Below are 21,545 nucleotides of genomic sequence, written 5' to 3' on the forward strand. Positions count from 1 at the left end.
ATAATACAGGGGCTGCCACACACCTATAGCTTTTTCCTATTTCTGAGAATACTGTACCTGTTACAGCCAGGAATTGGTGGTAAGAGTATTGAGGGGGAGGATGAGGAGGGAGAAAAAGACATACTACTACAGTGTGCCCTGTGCATTTTGTTGAAGTAACTCAAAATATGCAACTGGTTAATGTCGTTTCGCTTCAATAGTAAAAGCAACACATACAAAATCCACAATGGGAAGCTTAAATAATACCCAGAAAATCACAGCAGCACCAAGTGAGAATTAAACCTTTTTATTAGTGTATTCACATATTCGGCAAATGCAACACGCACAAAGCTTATGTCAAGTTCACAAGTTCTACCAATACACCAATCTACTGGTAAAACTAGTTCACAAATGTTAAATGCTTTGCCAATTACGTTTCTTTCTTTTTATGGTTTGGCTTTCTGTTTACCATGGAACAGTCTCCGGATTGCATCTACGCACTACAGCGAGCATCCTCAACTCCAGATCTTCAATAACCCACAGCAGGGCACGTTTTTAGGAGCCCATTTATATCATATTGGGTGGGGGCAACCTAATGAGTGAATATTTCGCCTGTCCCCGTAGAAGAAACTCCTCAAACATGGCCGGCAGCCGGAGCAAGGGGGGGGTAACGATACGCTATACAGACGCGTAATCACTTTCCGCAACTTAGCCTAGTGATTATTCAACCAAACACTGGGCACAAAATTTCTTCTGAAAGCCAACAAAGGTCACTAGCTGTACTTACAAAGTACATTACTAATGTAATCAATGCAGCCCAGGGTGGAGGGTGAAAGAGAGGAAGATAGGAAGAGAGATGAAAGGAAATCCTGCCACTCTCACGTTTATAAAAAGGACAGACAACTACAGAACGAGTTTGTTAGTAAGATGTACATTTTTAAGTCAGAGTACCCTTGTCTACACAACTTTTGACCCCCACCCATCCCTAAATGCAGACATCTGGAAAGATACTTTTATAGGGTGCAAAATGTAGTGTCCAAGGGTCCACAATAACATGCACTTAATAAAAAAAAAATCCTTCAAATTCTTTATTGTTCAAGAATCTCAAATGATTTTTATCATCTTGAACAGAACTTTAATTAGCTACTGTCCCAGAAGATGTAATCTTGCAAGTGCATAATTCTGTAATATATATTTAGATATAAAAACCAAAAAAAAATCTTTAAAAACGTAGTCACCTAGAGATGGCCAACGAGGAGGAATATGGCATGGCTAGGTCTATGGCTGCTAGGAGGAAAAAAAAAAAAAAAAAGTACGGGAAGGTGAGCAAGCATGCATTGTTATTAGGTCAATTTATAAAATAGGCAAAAAAATACAAATATGCTAAGAGTAATAATAATGGCAAAAAAAAAAGGTTTTGGGAAGAGAGGGTCTAAAATAAAAGAAGCTGACACACCCTATACGGGAGCTAAAAATGCAAAACATAGTAACTATACATGACACATAAGAGGACCGCTCATGTTATTGTTAAACCATTTGGACACTCAGATATATGCCCATATTACAATAAATGTCCTTTAAAACTTCCCTTCCCAAAGTAAGGAGTGACTTCACACTGCACTTTCCTCTATGGTATCAGAAAACATTATCCAACAAGGTGCTTTAAGCTGATGGGACCTCAAGTGCTGTTTTTCAGTAATTTTTTTTTTACTTTTTTATGATTTGTAAACAGTTCATGGGGACCACACACAAATACTATGGACAGACGAGCTGAATTAAGTCTGTTGCCAGGACTTTGTATTGAACCCACAGGTCGTACGAGGGGTTTAAAAAAAAACGAAAAATAAAAAAAAAAAGAAATAAAAGAGAAGCCCCATTAGGACATGCTTGAGCAGCGGACTGAAGGAGAGCCCATTTGAGTCAAGACTTTGTCCAGCCATTGTAAAGGTCCGTTCAGGTGAAGCTCAATCCAACAGGGAGTGCTTGTCACTGTCTGCCGCCTGAAAGACAGGTAAGAGAAGCTCAGATGAGGGGAGTACAAAACATTCGAGAGGTAAGTGCTGAGGGAAGTCTAATATTACCAGAGCAGTGGAACCAATCATTCACAAATAGTATGTGGTACCAATCGTACCTGTTAAAGTGGGTAATAATTGCTGATCTATACTCACTTGCCATTTTTCTTCTCTATCACAACTTAAATGCTGCATTAGTTGAGCTTTTGTTTATAAAGGGAACATATGACTTTCATTTGATAAGGTTCTAATGTGAGAGATCAACTGCCAGGACTGAACACAGTCATTCAGAGAAAAGGGGACGGTGGGGATGGGAGCGTAGGTTCATCAACAAAAGCTTAACCAATGAGGACTCCAACAGCAGGGAGGTGAGATATTTGCAGACAAGTCAGTTGACCTTAAAGAGGATATGGGCAGTGGCCGGATCGACTCACCTATCTACATTCCATCACAAGGTGCTGCCATTTTTCTTTTGACATTTGATTGGTCGCAACAGAAGCCATTATTGTGTGGTTTCCCTTGCAACCAAAGCTGATGCTGCACATGTACAGCTCAGCTTTGTCGCCAGAGCGGTCAGGCAGATAAGATAGATTATTACTGAAGGGCGATCACCTGTGCAATAATGACCTGCCTTATCGAACATTTGCAATTAGCCATTTGGCTTTCATTTTTTTTTTCCTGTAGTCTGACAATGCCACCAGGTTAGGTGTAACATTTACTTTTCTGTAAGGGTTTTTTTTTGCTTTTATCACAATCTACATTGCGGCACTATTGAATTTTTTAGTTTACCTTACCATGTAGCAAATCTATAAAGTCACACAAAGAAGGGGGAATGATAATTTAAGAGATGAGTAATATGAAGGCAGCAGAGCAATAAGTACCTGTATTCGGCACCCCAGCCTTTCACAAAGCTCATTCTGATGGTGCACATTCTTGTTAACTGATAAACTGCTTCGAATCCCTGGTTCACTGACTGAGCAAGGAGAGCAGCAAACTCTTGGTTATTGAAGATCTTCAGATTACAGCCTGCCAATAAATAAAAATAAAATATTCAGAGAAAAAAAAGATATAATGTTTAAATAATGAATAAAAATACACGACTAAAGTGACATTAAAATAAAGAAAAAATGTCAATGGCATAATTATTAATAAACAGTATTTCTATAGCACCAACATATTACGAAGCATTGTACATTAAATAAGGAATACAAATTACAGACAGTGACACAGGAGGAGGGAGAGGGCACACTCCGGCTCATGTGCAATAAAACATCCTTCTCTACATGCTACAAGAACACGGACTGCCACACATGCTTGTGATCATAGCCAACAGGATTAGGAACCATTATGATTGGTCCTGTAACATGGGACTGGGTCTGCTGAGATTGAGACCCTTCAATTGTATAAACTGCCAGATGCTATTTCTTAAGGAGAGAACTTTTAATAAACCATCACAGGATACCTGAAAAAAAAAAAAAAAAATTAAAGAGTCTCTCTCTGAACAGAATGCTTACCTGGTGGAATCTTACACACAGTTGCTGGATGCCATCCATACCGCTGATTACAGTTTGGACTCTGCACAAAAATAGCACTATCGCTGAGGCACTCCGCAAACACTTCTCCCCCAATGTAATACAACCGAACTCCCCTTCCTGCATCAACAAAACACAAAAGTAAATACCAAAGACCAAAAACAGAATTTTTTTTTTATGTGAAATGTCATTACAAAAAATTCCAATTAGTGCTAGCTATACAATAACATGAATATAGAACTTTTACATAGATTTACATAGATAAAAAGACTGACAAATGCATCATATACTACTCATCATATACTACTACTGCAAGTGTGAAAATAATAAGGATAAAGACTTCCCATTAATAAATAAAGGTTAATTTATGTGACAGGGTCCCTTCATACAAAGGGCCTATTCTACACAAAAACGTTGACCAATTAAATTTGTTGTGTAACATTTCCATTCTGTCTGCCTAGATGATAACAATGCCGTGCACAAGCATAATGGTTTATGTGACACAGCTTTATTAGAAAAGTCAGGTTTGGGTCCTGTGCTGTAAAGAGATGAACCGATAACAATACCTATATGGCGCCTAGTCATTTCAACTGTGGCATTTCGGTTGACATTGGAGAGTAAACCCAAACAGAATCTCTCAGAATTCGATGGATCCGTGAAGCCATCAACAGTGAGTGAAGGCTGTGATGCATGAAAAGTTTCACCCACTCGCTGGTTCAACTCGTAGTAAGCTATGGAACACCAGAAGGCCGGCTCAGAATAAGTAACAGGCTGCAAATCTGTGAGGAGGACAACATGAAAAGCCGTTAAAAAAAAAAAAAAAAAAAAAGAAACTTTAATATCATTAAAGAAGAGATGAATTTTAAAGTGTTAAAATTATGTCTGTGAATGTGGGTGAGCTTTTGTCATAATGTGAAACTGCACAGCAAAGCATGTAGAGTATCTTTTTCCCATGCAGCAGAGACAGACAAAAATGTGCTGACAGGCAAGTAAGAGTGTTTAGGTCATAAAGCCTGCCACTCAGCACTTGAATTTTCTGTCTGAAGTCCAACTTTAACTACATATGACTGCACCAGAATACACGCCAAGGGTAACCTCGCAGTGGTGACTGTTTTATGGTAAAACGGAACATAAGTGGAACCTCAGGTTTTTTTTTTCAGCTACAGGAAACATTTGTTGAATATTTCCAATCAAAGCAGAATCACTGAGAAAAAAATTTGTTCTCATAAGTGGCATTTTTATTTTTTACAATATCTACGGACCAATGCAATGTGAATTCACCAGGGCTAGAATATAAAGCGCATGTGATTTCACATAATGCAGGAATAGGTATAGGAAACTTACCCAGGCTGTGATTGACTGGAGAAAGAGTACTAGGAGAAAGTTCTGCTGGTGACCCTGTAAAGACAACACAAATATTAAAGCTGAATCTCATCTTTCCCTTCAGCTCTAAACACTTGTACAGACTCCTTTTCTGTGCTGAAATTAGTTACAAATTATTTCACTGCACATCACAATGTTTGAAGTTACAACATGTGAGCCAGAAATCATTTCACTTTTCTGGCTGCAGGAAGTCCAGCATCATCTATACTTTTCCTTCATACCTTGAATGACCCTGGTCCACCACTTTCATTGAATTTTATTTCACTTCTCAACCATGAAGACACATGTGGGTGTTACATGTTACTGCATATAAATGACACCCACTGTCCCAAACTGATATCCAGGTATTTTTATAATTGCAGAGGTCACTGTATGCACCAGAGATGTGGGCTCTTCATGCTAATAAATTAAATCGAGATATGTATTTCATTTAAGCACCCAGCCAGATCCTCTCACCATCCATGGATCTGCACTGCAGAGAGAAGTTCATAATAACATCTCTGATTCTAAAATAAGGTATGTATTAAAACAGATTTTTTTTTATGTAATTTGCACGTAGATAAGTGGGAAAGCAGGAAAGATATAAGCCGATAACATAGTTTTTCCATGTTGCTCCAAGTCTGTATTATTTTAGCATTGCCAGTATTGTAGTTTCCACATAAATATAGGGGTGCTAAGGTAAAGTAAGATACCTTCCATACCAGAAAGCAATAAACCAATAACAAATGTATGCATGACCTTAATTAGCAGGAACTCATGTTAAATTAGAAAATCTTCCTATGAGAAGTCATTCTGCATTTTTGGGCAAAGCTTGTTGGCACACCCTTGTCTAGGAGTGAGCACATTTTACACTTTATTACATAAGTAGAGCTCAGAACTGGAGAAATGCCCAATCTCCATCAAAAGAAGAAAAGGAACTTCATGTGATAGAAGACTGCAAAAGCACAGGAAATCAGGTTTTTTTTATTATTATTCTAATTATCAAACCATAATCAATCTATTCTAATACAAAACCTGCTTGGAGCTTTGAGTGTGATGGTAGGCAGAGCAAATGCCCGTAATTATGCTTTATTTATCACAGTATTTGTACTTAGTTTTTCACATGAAGATAGCATGGAGTAAGAGCAAGAGGAACATGGAGGTGACCTCAGACGGAACAGGGACAGGTGAATATAGCGGGTTTTGTTGAGCTTTTGGGTGAATAAAGGCCCTCAGCCCAAGCAAACCCCATAAAAAAAACAAATTTTATGGTTGCCACTCCTACATAAGATTCTGTCTGTAAAAGAGATTTGCAATCCTGGTCCTGTCAGGAAAAGTGATCGCTTTTGAGTATCAGGCACACACAGAACAGCTAGAAGAAAGGGGAGACTCGGATAGAGAACATTTTCTCAGCTAGACACTTTGCAGATATTTTTCCATAAAGAAAGGGACACGATTTCTCTGCTGGAAGACAAAAACAAGGTAGGCGATATATGGAAAAAAAAATAAATTATCATTCTGTACCTGTGTCCATGCTTTGGTTAAGTTGCTGATCGCTAGTCTCTCCATCTTCACTAATGTACCCGGGAGGTGGAGTTTCTACAAAAAGATTTCTTTGTCAATGCACAATATACAAGCAAGCATTTATTAACAGAAATGAGCTGAAAAAAGGACAGCCAGTCTAGAAATATAGGAAATGCCATTACAGAGGCAATATTTATTTGCATTCCAACACAAAATTTGCGATAGGTTCTTGTCCAGGGGTGCCCGCCCAACAGGTGGATCGCAAAGGCAATGCAATGCAAGTAGATCACGGAGCCTAGCTTTTCAAAATAAACTTCACTGTGCACAGGAGTTATTAGTTATCCAACTAGTAAAAGTTATCCAACTTTTATTGTTGGTAGATCATTTTGACTTGGTCATTTTAAAAGTAGCTTGCAAGCCAAAAAAGTCTGAGCACCCCTGTTCTTGTCAATGTAATTTGCATTAAATGATAGCTCTAAAAATGTAAATGTTGGGTAAGCTCTACAGATCATGGACACCATATCATATGCAGGACGTAACACTGAGAAATGAGGATTGGTAGTGCCACATCCAGGTTGTTAAAAGAGAGCAATGTTACCTATCAGGACAGCTGTATGTGTATTTCCTAGAAAATGATTCTTGTCAGCTCAGTGCCATGCTGCAGGCTTCTCATTAAAGGACTTAAACTCAACATTTTTACTTTACATAAAGGGTAGACAATTGATATATATGTAAGTAAACACATTGCGCAAGAAAAGCTCTTGGCTGCACCTCAGGCATGTGTAGAAGGGGCATTTTTTCCCACTAAGGGGAAAAAGATGTCAATCTCACGCATGCGCAGTGAATTTGGCTCTTTGTTTTCCCCCCTTTACATGCAGGCTACGTCACCTGATCTTGGTTGACGTAGAAAGACTGGAAAACAAGATAGAAGATGGGGGCGCCGGGCAATTCATCTGCGCTGGGGGCAAAAAAATTCCAGGATGCCATGGGACCGGATCGAGGAAAGTGTGATTTTTAGTTTGACTTTTCCTTTCTAAAATAATGCTATAACCGACAGTAAAGTTTGCCCTCCAGCCTCCTACAGTTGTTGTATGGGCTCTTCTTCTATACTGAACATGCTTACTATGATAGTCAGTTTTTCACACTGCAATAGAATCTACAGAAAGGGAGACATAGCTTGCCTCACTTCAGGGCTGGAGGACAACTGGCATCATTTGGCCCTTTCTTCCTTCATGTGCCTAGCACTTTATAATCAATGCACCTGAGTGCCAGATATTCCACTAATCTAAGAAAGAAGTGGACAATGAGCAAAAATATAAGCCGCTGCATAGGTGAGGCTATTCTTCAAACCAGTAAGTTTATAAAAGTTTAGGTGCCACAATCACTGTGTTGGCATGTCATATTCTAGTCCAATGTGACAAAGCAAGTTAGGGGACTATGACAACCCCACAAATAGACTGCAAAGAGTGAGAAAAAAATCATATTCATATTCAAGTGCAACAGCTAGATTTTACAAATATCTTCTTAGACATATTTGTAGATTTGGGCAGGTAATGCAAGCTCTCTGGGGAAAAAAATGGCACATGGAACACATTGGAGGATAGGAGTTTATGCTTAGGCTTAGCTAGCTAGGGTAGAAATGCACAGCGGAGGCTATGAAGGGTTAAAGAAGGCAACTAGTTGCACCGAATGCATGTTGGTGCAAAGAGACACCCAATTAGGGATTAACCAGATAACACTTCTGCAAAGTTTTTTGGAAATGAAGAATAGGAATAAAATTCGGCACCCCAGTAGTGTTGCATGGTTTGTAGCTTTCCCTTGTAAAATTTAAAAATCATCCGTTTTATTGGCAAGTTGTGGCTATGCTAATGTTGCATTATGTAATTTCTGCCCAGGTTTGCACTTTAATCGCCTTTGTATAAGGAGAGCTTTGCCAAAAACATTCCACAAACCTGCACAGATTATGTGGCCAAAAGGTAAACCAAAAAATATGCAGCACCTTGTTAGAGCAATCTGCTCCCTTGTCCTCACCTGGTATATAGTTACTTTGAGGCTCGATGCCTGCTGGGAAATTAGTGTTTTCCGGAATGGAATGTGTGTAGTCATCGAGAGGCGGAAGTTCCGTTAAGATCTCCGTGTGCCGCGGCACTAATACAGGTGGTAAGACTGCAAAAGAAAAGAGTTTTTTAATTTACAACAAAACAGCATTTCCAGATAGGCGCAATAAAAAATGTTCTCCACTTCTCTTCTCCATTACACAGGGATGTGGAGGTTTTCTGTGGTCCTGAGTGTTGGAAAAGACTGGGCAAACTGGCAAATTTTCATAGCAAAAAATAAAGTCAACTATTAAAGTGGGTGCTTTCCAACATATAAATGCAGGGGTAAGGTACACCCCTACATTTACCACTATGAAATAAGAGTTAGGTTTTCCCAGAGTAGGTGCAACTGCAATCTTAGTTATACATCACCAATTTAAATTTCTAAAAAGAACTTTAAAGCATGACATCAGCTTCGCATTGAACACAAGGCTAATCATCGACAAAGTTGTTAGGCCTCAGTGATTATATATTGTGCAAACTTAAAAACATTTCAGAACATCCCAAATATGAAGATTGGTGGGAAATGTTATGGTTTGGGAAAATTTTGCTGCTTCACAGCGTGTGATCATTAAGTCAATTATGGATCAGATCAAAAAGTGTTAAACGTGTACAGTGTGCAGCCCCTTTGAGCCTGCTGCACCACCCAGCACTTTTTAGTAACCACCTGGCTGTTTTTGGGCGCTTACTGAAAACTTGGGTCACAATACAGCAGCCATACAAAGACAATGCACAAATAGGACATACTAAGAGGGTTGACATTAGAAAGGTGGAACAAAATATGGGGAGGTAGTAGAAAGACAGAAAGATTACAGAAATTACGGGATTCCTTTGGCAACAACAGCTGGGAACACTAAATTTGTCCTGTGTTGCCTCGCCCATTTTGGCAACCCATCTTCTTCTCACCCAGCTTAAAGGGGAGAATTCTGGGAGTAACGCTGAAGTAGGGGGCTAAAAGATGAAGAGGACCCAGTAATTGATCTTTAATTTGAAAATGATGCAACAAAACTATCAAATTCACTCGATTGTTGTCAAGGAACAGCTGAAAAATGGAAAATGATGGCCTGGACTAGTAAAGAAGCAGAAATGCCCATACTGTGATGTGTGTGCTCCAGACTGTAGAATATTTAGTTATTTCCACATATTTGTCATATTTCATACATGTGTACCACCTATATTACTCACCAGGGTTTGCATGATTCACTATGCACAGCAGGATACGATGGGGCTACACAAGCCCGGTCATAACAATTTTGATTACAATCTACTTACCGGGAGTTTCCACCCTCTGATAGTGATAAGGGTTGACGCACACTTCATCTTTCTTAAGATTAAAGGCGTATTCACAATTTTCAATCGCTTTCAGCTCGTGGTGACTGTGAAGATCTGGCCAGCGCCAAAGGCGGCAGTAAATGACATGCGGTAAGCCTTTACGATGGGACACTTGCAAGCGGCCATCAAGAGACCTGGACAGCAGAAGGGCAGATAATTAAAAAAAAAAATCAAAATAAAAAGATTGGTCCCATGCCAAAGAATAATAACAGCAAACACTGAAGCAAAGGAAGAAGGAACATAGAAAATATAGAAAAGGCCACTCTTGCCATATCACTCACACAGCTGCACAGATTGTGGTTGAAGAGGATCCCCGCACAAATGTTCATTTCATTAAAGGCACCTTAAAATGGATTGCTATGCTTTGTTGTCAGGATGAATGGACTGTAACCCAGGTGGGATCTTGCTGTCTAATGCTGACCACACACAATTTGTAATATTTTCAAAAAACTTTTCTGGCAGTATTTCATCCCTTGTGATAATGCAGCTATGCCTTATTTTTTTATAGGCTTGGGTTTCTATATTATGACCACAAACTGAGTGCAAAAAAAAAAAAAAACAGGAAGCAATGAGTGCACATTGCAAATAGGAATACAAAAAGGTTTGAAATGTTTTGTATTGGTAGCCACTGATACCCTCAACACAGGGGCAATATGTAAACCTTTCTAGTATTCTCCCCAGCCCTTTTTAGCTGGGCGTACTGCCCAGTATTTTTCAGTAACCACAATTTTTGAGTGGTTACGATAAAATTGGGTGACAATACAGGGGCTGCCAAAATTTATTATTTCTGGGAGGGAGACTACCTTCATTTATGCTGCATAGGTGGTGCCAAAGTAAACCCAGGCTATACTATCCCAGCATCACTGTACTAGTGCTGAATAAAGCAATGCACCAGGTTGTGGACATTGTTTGCCTCCTGTTATGTCAGTCGGAAGCAATGCCATCAAAGTGCATCTTAATGGCTGGTACCTGTAGACCAATCCAGAAATGCCATCATCAAAACAAATGAAGAACACCCTCTTTTAATAAGCCAATGATTTGCACTGTTTTCACAATAAACATTTTGGTGGAGAGCCTCTTTAACCTCATCATGCAGTTCACACAACATTCATCATAGTAGGCCAAAAGGGAAAGTAAAATAAAAGTCAGAGATCACTTTTTATGTACAGTAGAAGCCGAGTTCATAGTAAGCAAACAGAAAGGCTGCAAACAGTTGCTAGATTGTCATGCAAAACACAAAAAGATCGCAGCAGCAGCAGCACTGGACGAAAACAAAAGCAAAGCTGTAAAGCGAAACATTGGCGTTATTCTACGAAAGCCGCAACTGTACTGCACAGCGGAACCATACCCAGTGTACCCACTTAATCTGATCTACCCTGGCCTTCTGCCTACGCTCACCACAACTTCAAACCCGCAATATAGCTTGGAAGCGCACAACACGATCAGCCAGAGAAAAATAAAAAGGCATTTGGAAGAAAAAGCACGGCAAAGAATGAATTCTAAAAGCCACCTCGAAGCTGAAATGTGTTTTATATCTGGCTTAAAACAAAAAATCCCTCCTTCCAAAACACTACAAAACACAAGGACCGGCTGCATATGCACATACACAAATGCAGATGTAAATGGGTATGAAATGAACAAAACAAAAAAAAATAAACTTCTGAAATTGCTGGAGGAGTGAAAATTTGGAGTGTAGGTTTTTGTCCTCAATAAAAGAATCGTGGAAAGATGGATTGAGTCAGAAGCTACAATCTACTTTGGGGTCTGTTGATACTAAGAGACAAAAACTGAAGGAAAAAGTTTCCTTGTAGCCTGCACAAAGTGGAGGCAATGAGCGCTAGATTGCAGCGTACCTCCGCCATGATCAGGAGGTTTTTTAATCCATCTATAATGGATGAGGCCAGATTGGCTGCCCCAACTATGTACAGGAGACAGGTTCCTTTTAAAATATTTCATTGGTCAAAACATCAGCTAGCAAAAAAACAAAAAGTAAAAAACACAAAGAAAATAAAAAAATCATAATGTATAATTTTTTTTGACACAGGTCGAATTGTTTCTGAATAAGCACCCTGCTGTACACAAAGTAACTACATAACCCGGCCCCCGAGCTCTAATCGCTAACCCCTCGCTCCCTCCCGTCCCGCGCTCTATGCAGTAGATTTGCAGAATATTCACCTGGTTTGTTCAGAGAAGCTGTAAAGGGCTGTGGTATCCCACTGATCTATGGTATTTGGTGTACTCAGTCCCCAAATTTCAGAGCAAGTGCTGTGCATAAATTGAAAAAAAAAAATAAAAATAAAAAAAAAAGTTGATGTGAACATGGAAGCATGGTTACTTGATATACCATGAGGTCAAAACATGGAGAAATGTACAGAGCACTTCCTTCACATATAAAGATACAAAGAATGGCATCGTTAGTGTAAAGGAAGGGGGGTTAAATGGAAATTAAGGTGACTGCAAGCTATGACAAAATGTTGAGAATAAAGCAGAACACAGTGGCACGGAATCACATCGTGGCTGGACATCACTTTCTCTGAATGAGAACGGAACATGATGGACACACGACAAGTCACAAATCTAAGGTACAGGCACCCTAGGCAGAGGGCTGCAGGTGGCGCTGCGCTCACACAATACACAGTAATAAAGGGTTTAGGAATCTCATATGAGGGGTCCGTGACCCCAACACAAATCACTAATAACCTATTAACAACATACAAGAAATCCAATGCACAAAGCTGTACACAATCTGCAGAGTTGAGAAACAAAAAGTTCAGATGTATTGCTCTACCAATGTAGGTTTAAAATACTTTACAAGCACATAAACCGGGCATTTAGGTTTTCTTTTTTTCCCCAAATTCAGAATATGATGTAATACATTGGTCAGTGTGTTCTTTTCATGTGCGCTGGGTTAAGGTGGCTCAATTATTTATACACAACATCCGGATACTCCAGCGTAATGAAAAGTCGCGTTGTGGTGCCATTTGCAATGAATGATGTGGCAGTTTACCAACGCAAGTAACATGCATTATCGCAGTGCACTGGTGTGAATGGGTGCTGAACTTTAAAGAGGCTTCCATTTTGGTAATGCAATTGTAAAGACAGTGGTTGTCCAGAAGGAAATTAGCACTTTCACCCCACCCCAAAACAAAGATGAAACCCTAAAAAATAAGCAGTTCAGTCGGACTGTCATCAGAAACCGTGTTGCCTAAGCAGCGTGCAAGTATCTGACTGCACCATGAAACTAGGGATTACCATGTTGTACAGCAGAACACTATACAGTACAAATGGGCCAAACTCTTGCAAGTAAATGGAGCACCTTAAAGTCACTGAAACTGAATTAAAGATTCCTTTAAAGAAATATGCAAACATCCAGTTCTTTTTTTGTAGAAAGGACATGCGATGTCCGGTCTACAATAAAAAACGTACCTGCCGAATTGCATTTTTAAAAAAAATAACTTACCTGCGATTCCTACATCCGTGGGCACTCACATCCTCACCCGGTTCTCTTCTGGATCTTCTGCCATCTTGGTTAGCCAGGTGAGAATGAGATCAATCTTGTTCATGCACATGGGAATTCATTCGTTCCTGGTAGCTGTAGGGGTGCCTGGATATCTGGAATTGCTTTTTTTAACCATCAAATTCTACAATCTACACAAGTCTACCACAAAGCACAGCCCGGTCCGGCAGGGTGACTCTCTGACGATGTGCTCATGCCTCTTACTGTATCCTCCCATCACCATCAGCACAGTCCTTGTTGTCTTGAATGACCAAGATGGCATGGCATGGCATGACATAACTAACATGCATGCAAATAAGAGTTTAATCTTCCTGGCGGATGCAGGAATTGTACAACTTTGTGTACATATAAAAAAAATAAAGAAAGCACACTGAGCGCTAAGACAAAGTACATCTCTGCACAGTTAAAGTTTTCCAGTTTGCAATCCTTGTAGTGCCACTTATAAATACAAGTCACTGCTATGACAATAGAGCCTTTGTACTCGTACATGTAGTTTTGCACATACCTCTACAAAAACTGGCAGATATTTTGTCTATACACATGCAGTCTCCAGACCCCAAAGGCAAGCATTTCATGAAGGAGACACAATGTTCTCACACTATGAACGCTTGGATTTGGCCCAGGTTTTCTGTGTTCAACAGGTAAATAGTTTGCTATTCATATTTCATACATAAAAGCTGCACGGATGATTGTTCTATTACTCAAACCAAACTGCCATATAAAATTGTGTTAGGGGTGGGCAAGGATCAGCTCGTCTGTTATTTGGTTCAGGGGTGCATTACAAGTCCGACACAAGCACCTGAAAAGGGATAAGAGTGAAAAACTTGCCTTGTCAATGGACGATAGGAACCTGCAATGGTTAGATTTCTGCTCTCCTGCTGCATGGCTACCAGAGCTAGGATTATTATTCCCTTACTTTGTTTTTAAACAAACTAAAGAAGTTAGAACAGAATGTCCATAACAATGGAACACACGCTGACCTTTTTTTAAGATCCAAAATATACATCAGTAAACCTAAAAACTGTGAACTGCTCACACCGGACTGTTCTAGTGACCCCCTATGAGCCCTGACATGGATCCAACAGAACATAGCTGGAAAGAACTGGAACTTGGTTAGGAAAAGGAATTTATCAAGTTTAATACATTCAAAGATCACCTGAGGGCGGTAAATGTCGTATTCACAGATAGGGAAAGTTTTTGATTGCAGGTATTATCCTAAAGCGTGTTATGAAATATTAAAGTGAGGATTTCTAATAGGTTAAAGCAGAAGTAAACCCCAGTATACTTACCTGTCCCAAAACATGGAGCCGCCATCTGCTTGCATCTCCTCTTTGTTTTTTGACCGGGATGATGTAATTCCCACGCAGACTTTTATTCAGTCCCAGCAAATGAACGGGAAGCCGGATTTGTCAGTAATCTGTTTTTTGGTTCCTGGAGCAATAAGCCAGGTAAGAATGCTTGCTGTAGAAGAGACGTCGCCTGTCTCTTTCAGTAATGCTCTGCCTGACTAGTTCCTCTTTAAATCATAAATTCAGTCAGAGCCTCTTTTCAATAGACTATTGAATAAAGAGTGGTGGTGGAGGACATTAAGCTGTACCAGTTTTTATCTAACTGATACACATACAAGTAATGAGACCCCTGCATGCTAGGAAATGGTTAAACTCATTTCAATTGGATCTATGCAGTATGAAGTGGTAATATGAAGTCCTCAGTACCCAGCTGTGATGCTATCAAAGAAAAAAAAATGGCAGACACAAGTATAATGAAAAATGAAAGGGTAATGAAGGTTCAAGGACTGTGGCCCTGCATTTACAGACCAACACCTGGCAAATAAAACCCATGCCACCCTACCCACCACTAACTGGTCTTGTTGGTCACCATGCTACTACATGACGTCACCAAAAAACAGCTGGTGAAAATGGTACCAAATATTACCAAGCAGGGACATGGGCATTTGCAGGAAAACCTTCCCCCTCTGCAGTCCTGACATGACGTGTGCATGGATTTTGACATCTATATACCGCTTTAAAGATTTTTCCAGATTGAAAACATTCTGAGGTCCCAAACTGAAGCTGTATGGTAATGTGAATGTAAACAGTGAATGTTCCATGCTGACTGATCTGTGGTGTATGGTCAGCCTTGAGATGCAAAACATTACCTGTTCAAACAACTTTAGTACTTTCTAATCTGATGCCATTCTCTTCATTATTTGGCCGTGTCTGACCTGCAGTATTTTTCTCAAATATTTGTGCAGCCTCAGGGCAAACAAAGCCGGCTCAATAGACAATATTACACAACCAGGGACATGCGACGGTCTACAAGGCAAACACTAAATCTGTGGTGGCACATAACTGACTGGCTAGAGCAGCTTTAATTATCATCGGATACAATTGTCTCAAATCAAATATGTCTGTTATTTCCAGTCAAGATTATTAACGGATACAACAAAAAGACAAAAAATCCGCTTTACCAGAACAAAAAGAAACAAATTTGGAAAACTCACTGTGCGGTATTTATATACAATGCACAACTTTCGGAGTAAATGCTGCTGCAAAATCCCGCTCGAGCGCTAACGACAAACAAAAGCCTAAATACGCATGATATCTAAAAAGAACAAAGTGCACAATGGTTGACCCTTAGCAAAGATCATTTGATCATGGCCTAAATGGAATATTTGGAAAGAAGAAGGTGAATGAAGGTGAATCTTCCTGGTGCATGTTTTAAATACAGTAATCGATTCACCTGCAATGAATGACTGTGAAAGTAAGGCCTTTTATCAATAGCATAAAATGTAGAAGATATCAATCCGTCAGGTAAGTTTGTTCTGCAATACAAATCCTGCCTGACTGCAAATTTTCAAAGTACAACTATGGTTGCACTTTAGAAGCTGCGACTCTTGATATAACATTGCTGCAATGCAAGCTTTAGAACACGGCCGGACAAATCCAAACCCAAATAAGGATCGATGTTTTTTAACCTTTTCAACTGCTGTTAAACCAAACAAGGTCTGAAGAGTCACAGAATCCTATTTATTAAGCACATGTGGAGAAATTCATCTTTAAAGCACATAAAAGAGGCACAGAAATCTCAGATATTTTCTATAGAGAGCAGATCTGGCAGACGGTCACATACAGCAAAGGCTTTATAGCGGCCAGAAATGGACCGCCCAACTTTACAATCTAATATGATGTTTGAGAATTAAAGCCAAACTAAACCAGCGATACTCACCTATCCCAGTTCCACTGAAGGGCGCCGGTACCTCCTTTCTTTTCTCCTAAAGACCATCTTCGGCCATTCTGATTGGCCATGCCGGGATGACTTAAATCCCACACAGGCGCACGGGAGTTCATTCATTCCCAGCAATCGCAAAAGGAAGCCAGGATTTCCTGTGCAGCTCTGCAAAATTTGACAGCTGGGTGGCAAGCAGGCAGATAAGAAAGTTTATTACAGAAGGGACATCTCGCCTATCCCTTTCTGCAATAACCACCTGCCTGAATCACAAATTTGCAAAGTGGATTTTTAGAGGTTGAGGATAATTGGTTTCAAAGGTATTTTTTGGTTTATTAAATAGGTTCATGTCCATAATATGAGTACTGATGCATGTTACCTATGTACTGCACCAGTGTTCTCACCAGTGACTATTAGCCGGGTGCACCACCCGGCACTTTTCAGTATCCACCCGCCTGTTTTTGAGTGGCTACTATACATTAAAACATTAGACATCACTGCGCGAAAAATCACCTGTAATTGCTCCAGTGATTGAGTATCAGATTCCACAACAAGATATCATAACATACCCCTAAAGGGATATACACAAGATGAACTGCAAGGGATTGACAACAGTATTCTGGGTGGCAAGAAGCTCTAGGCAGGTGGTGGTCTCTGTATTGTGACCCAGCTTTTCAGTAATCACCCAGAAACAGCCGTGTGGTTAATGAAAAGCGCTGTGTGGTGCGCCCAGCTAAAAGGACCTGGGGAGAACACTGGACAAGGACATTTCTGGCAATATCAACAAGTTTGAAAGCTACCTGTAAATAAAGATATTCCCTGTATCACTGGATGCAGAAATGCATCATCATGGAGGAGAGCAAAGACTGCAAGGAAGCAAAATGTGGTATATGGATAATCTTACTGTAAGGGGCTGTGCCAAAAAGATGGGGTGAGGGGGGGGATAAATAAACATTGACAGAATGAATACAACCTTGATCAGAATGGAGGGGTAAGTATTTTACAAATGACACCTGGAAAGCCTGCTTGCCAAGTGACAGTTTTGTACTATACCTTATTAATCTCCAAATACACATTGTATGGCATTACAGTGACAGCAACGTTTGTAAGCATGGAGAAAGTGAATATACATTGCCTGATATTATTCAGAATGTTTATCATTGAGAGATTATGTAAACTGACATTGCTTGCCTGGTTGGTGATCTGATCGTCTGCCTTTAATTCTTTCTGAATTGCTATTTTAGAATGAGGACATAGCTCAGGTGTTTGGCAGTCCCCTAAATGCTTGTATCAGGTTTGATACCGACAACAAAACATCAGCTTTACATCAGGGTAATTTTGTCAAGAGTCCAGCAATGGCAGCTTCCATCATCTCTCAGGGGTAGGGTTACTTTAAAGCAAATCTATTATTGTAATGGTAATTGACAGGTCCAATCCTCGGTGCTCTAGATTTTGAGAAGCTGCAAAATGCCAATTAAGTCACTCCGTGTTGGAGTCAGGAGTTTTTCCAGCCCCTACCACACATACCACAATTACCCAGGGAGTCTGACAGTCATAGTGATCTGCTGATGGTGTACAAAGCTTGTGGACAATATGATCTCGAAATTTGTTTATTACAAAGCAAGCTGCCTTTAACCTTTACAGCAATGTGTGTAGCTGTTCTTTCCCAAGAAAACCTCCGTCTAGCAATTCTTTATTTTATATACTACAGTCCCATTCAGTCCTAATAGACAGCAGTACTGTTATAGGAATGAACAGGGGTGCTGTGAGCACAGAATGAAAGGGAAGCAGCTGGAGGTTGTCTTTGCATAGATAGGGACAAACACTAAACCCACTTGTTCGAGAAGTAAGGCTATGTTCACACGTCAGATGATTGTTGTCGGACTATCGCTTCAGGGCTGATATCAGACGACAATGTGACGTGTACAGCACCCATCCGACGTTGTTTATGGATCTGTCCTGGCGAATCCATGAACGACTAATGACTGCAATACAAGTAAAGGGGAGAGAGAGCGCAGCGGGGTGCCACTGGCTCATTCTCTCCTATCCATAAAGCGTTCTGTTTTATCCATAGAGCGCTTGTACATGCATCTTTCAGTCTATTGTCATTAGAAGGAATTGTGAAAGATCCTTTCTAACAACAATATCTAACGTCAAACAGCCTTAGGTCTAGAATTGGATGAGGGTAATTAAAGAAGAAAAGGTAATAAGACAACATTGGACGAATGTTATACAGGAAGGCTTATGGCCACAGGATGGTTTCTTAAAGTGACTATGAATCATAAAGTTCTTAAATGACCATAGGAAAGTTTACATTAAACTCTGCACAAATACAATTAAACTTACCACATGCACAATAATAATTAAAAAAAAAGTGAGCTAGAACTATTTAATAAAAGTCAGAATACAGCTATCTGATTAAAAAAAAAAAAAAGTCCTACATAGTACTAAGGAAAAAAAAAAGCTGTCAATTAGCTGTACTTTATAACCTATAACCACCTGGAATCTAACAGCTATTCTGGAAAGACCCTTTAGTACCTATAAGAACTAAACAAAAGTAGTGACACGATTATACAGTAGTAATCACCATGCCAAATCGCTAAACAAACCCAAAATGACGCAAAGGCGCCGTACTGCATTAAAGGGGTTCTAGAATGTAAATTGAGAAGTAATTTTAACATCCATTACCGGCTAGCTCAACTACTGCAGAGTAAAAAAAAACAGAAAAACAAAAAAAAAAAACCATCGGACTGAAGTGTTGACCAAGGAAATAACACCTAGTACAATTTTACCTAAAATGACCCCTTGTAAAATAGATTGGCTTGTTTTACTTGTCAGTTCGGCTTACTGAAGCCCCATACAGAGGAGGCTTTGGTTATAAAAGCTTTTTAAGCAGCGTTGTCTAAACTAAATTATAGCCATAAAAAGCAATTCATGCTAAGAATATGAATATCTGATCACACTGTTGCCAAGTGATACATTACAATTTAATTCTATAACCTCCTTTAGATTTACCATCAACAAGGTAGCGCAAGGGCCTGAATGAATGTACATTTGTGTCATATACAATCATGTAGGCCCATGCACTACATCCAAATAAAGGAATATAGTACAAGAGGTAATCCAGTGTGGCCAGTAAAAAAATTCATATACAGGTAAAACTCCTAAAAGGATAACCTGTCATTCAGAAAACAAAGAAAAACTCATGCAAATTTTAAAAAAGCAAGCACCGCAAGGTGTCCGCACATACCTACGGTTCTGAACACCATTTGACCACGATTAAACCTACTGGGTGCTAACAAATGTATTGCACTGGGGGTGAATGGAAAAGGGGTCTGGCAACATTTAAAATGGAACTAGGCCTGCTATACTCACCCGTCCCATCACAGGGCGCTGCCATCCTCACCCATCTTTTTCCAGATGCAATCATTCTATCATGGCAAGTGCACGGGAAGCGGGAATTACTGGGTATCCTGGCAACCAACGCTGAGCTGCGAATGCCACGACAGTCGCTAGAGCAAGCCGACAAGTGAAAATGATTATTGCTGAAAGAATATTGTCTGTCCCTTTCTGCAATAATGCCCTGCCACATTCAAAACTTTTTACTACGTTTAAGCCTCAGTATTTTGAGAAATAAATGTTATCAGGGGATTGCTTTCAGTTGCTTTTACAGATTCATAAATATTAAAAAAAAGTCCCCAAGATATGTGTGTGTATGCAGTGGCCTCTCTGAAACAGTCCAACACACAAAGACCACATTTCCTGCTGATTGGAGAGCTCAATCTCTGAACCTTATATTAGGTGTTGGACTTTATTATTATTATTATTATTATTACACAGTATTTATATAGTGCCATCATATTACGCAGCGCTGTACAAAGTCCATAGTCGTGTCACTAACTGTCCCTCAAAGGAGCTCACAATCTAATGTCCCTACCATAGTCATATGTGAGTAATGTAGTCTAAGGTCAATTGTTAGGGAGAAGCCAAGTAACCTCACTGCATGTTTTTGGGATGTGGGAGGAAACCGGAGCACCCGGAAACCCACGCAGACACGGGGAAACCTGCAAACTCCATGCAGATAATGTCCTGGCTGGGGATCGAACCTGGGACCTAGCGCTGCAAAGGCAGGAGTGCTAACCCCTGAGCCACCGTGCTGCATGACTGCCACTGTTATTTATTCAACTCGCTGCATGGGAAAGAAGGGTATGGACTACAAAGCGTCTCAGTTTTTAAGAACTTTACAGTCAGAAATGTAACCAAGACTTTTTTTTTTTTGCAGCCTCAAGCCAAACTGGGTCAGGTTTTTCTGAAGATTGAAATAAGCTTTAGGCTACATACACGTTAGACTTCTTGTCATTGGAAAGGATCTTTTTTTAAGATCCTTTCAAACAAGCCTGAATGAGCTCTGTACATACCGCACCATTCTGTTCTATGGAGAGGAGAGGGGGGGAGAGTGAGTGAGCAGCACCCCGCTGTGTTCTCTCCCCTTCACTTGCATTATGGTTGTCCACAAGGAAGGATCCATGAATGACGTTGGACGGCCGCTGTACACACGCCAGAATCTCATGCAATATCAGTCGAGAATCATCTGACGTGTGTACGTAGCCTTAAAGATAAAGTTAACTTACATTATGTTACTGCCACTTCTCTAAGATCAGACGCAGATCGTTTTTTACTGGCTGCCACACAAAACCTTTCCATTTACCGAAATGGTTAACTCGATGGATCAAAACTTTTGTTGGGTTTTTTTAGTTTTCTATATGAATCTTTTCTATATGAATATTAGGTCTCACTACTCAAAATCTAAGTGGGAAAGAACTCTCCTAAAAATACAGCAGGTGAGCAGATTTTACTGCTGGTGGCCAATGTTGACCATTTCAGCAAAAGGAAATGCTTATTAAAATTAAAACCCCGCTATATAAATATAATATTTGCTTTTGTAGGTTGCACTATGACTGTT

At 39.9% G+C, this 21,545-nt stretch overlaps 1 protein-coding gene across 2 annotated transcripts in view; it reads right to left on the minus strand.

Moving 5' to 3' along the window:
• Positions 1-270: 270 nt before the first annotated feature.
• Positions 271-21,545, minus strand: part of SMAD2 (SMAD family member 2) — a 38,042-nt gene continuing 16,767 nt past the window's right edge. Inside the window, exons 3-11 of one of the 2 annotated variants that reach the window (XM_072416721.1) lie at positions 12,013-12,102; positions 9,778-9,971; positions 8,441-8,575; positions 6,410-6,484; positions 4,868-4,921; positions 4,090-4,302; positions 3,506-3,643; positions 2,873-3,017; positions 271-1,979 (exon numbers count right to left, since the gene is read on the minus strand). In XM_072416721.1, the coding sequence (XP_072272822.1) occupies positions 1,856-1,979; positions 2,873-3,017; positions 3,506-3,643; positions 4,090-4,302; positions 4,868-4,921; positions 6,410-6,484; positions 8,441-8,575; positions 9,778-9,971; positions 12,013-12,102 (1,168 nt within the window). In that variant the 3' untranslated portion in view covers positions 271-1,855. The remainder of the gene's footprint in view (positions 1,980-2,872; positions 3,018-3,505; positions 3,644-4,089; positions 4,303-4,867; positions 4,922-6,409; positions 6,485-8,440; positions 8,576-9,777; positions 9,972-12,012; positions 12,103-21,545) is intronic. The other variant, XM_072416722.1, reaches the window with a different exon arrangement.

Source organism: Pyxicephalus adspersus, chromosome 6 (assembly GCF_032062135.1).
Source record: "Pyxicephalus adspersus chromosome 6, UCB_Pads_2.0, whole genome shotgun sequence".
NCBI lineage: Eukaryota > Metazoa > Chordata > Amphibia > Anura > Pyxicephalidae > Pyxicephalus > Pyxicephalus adspersus.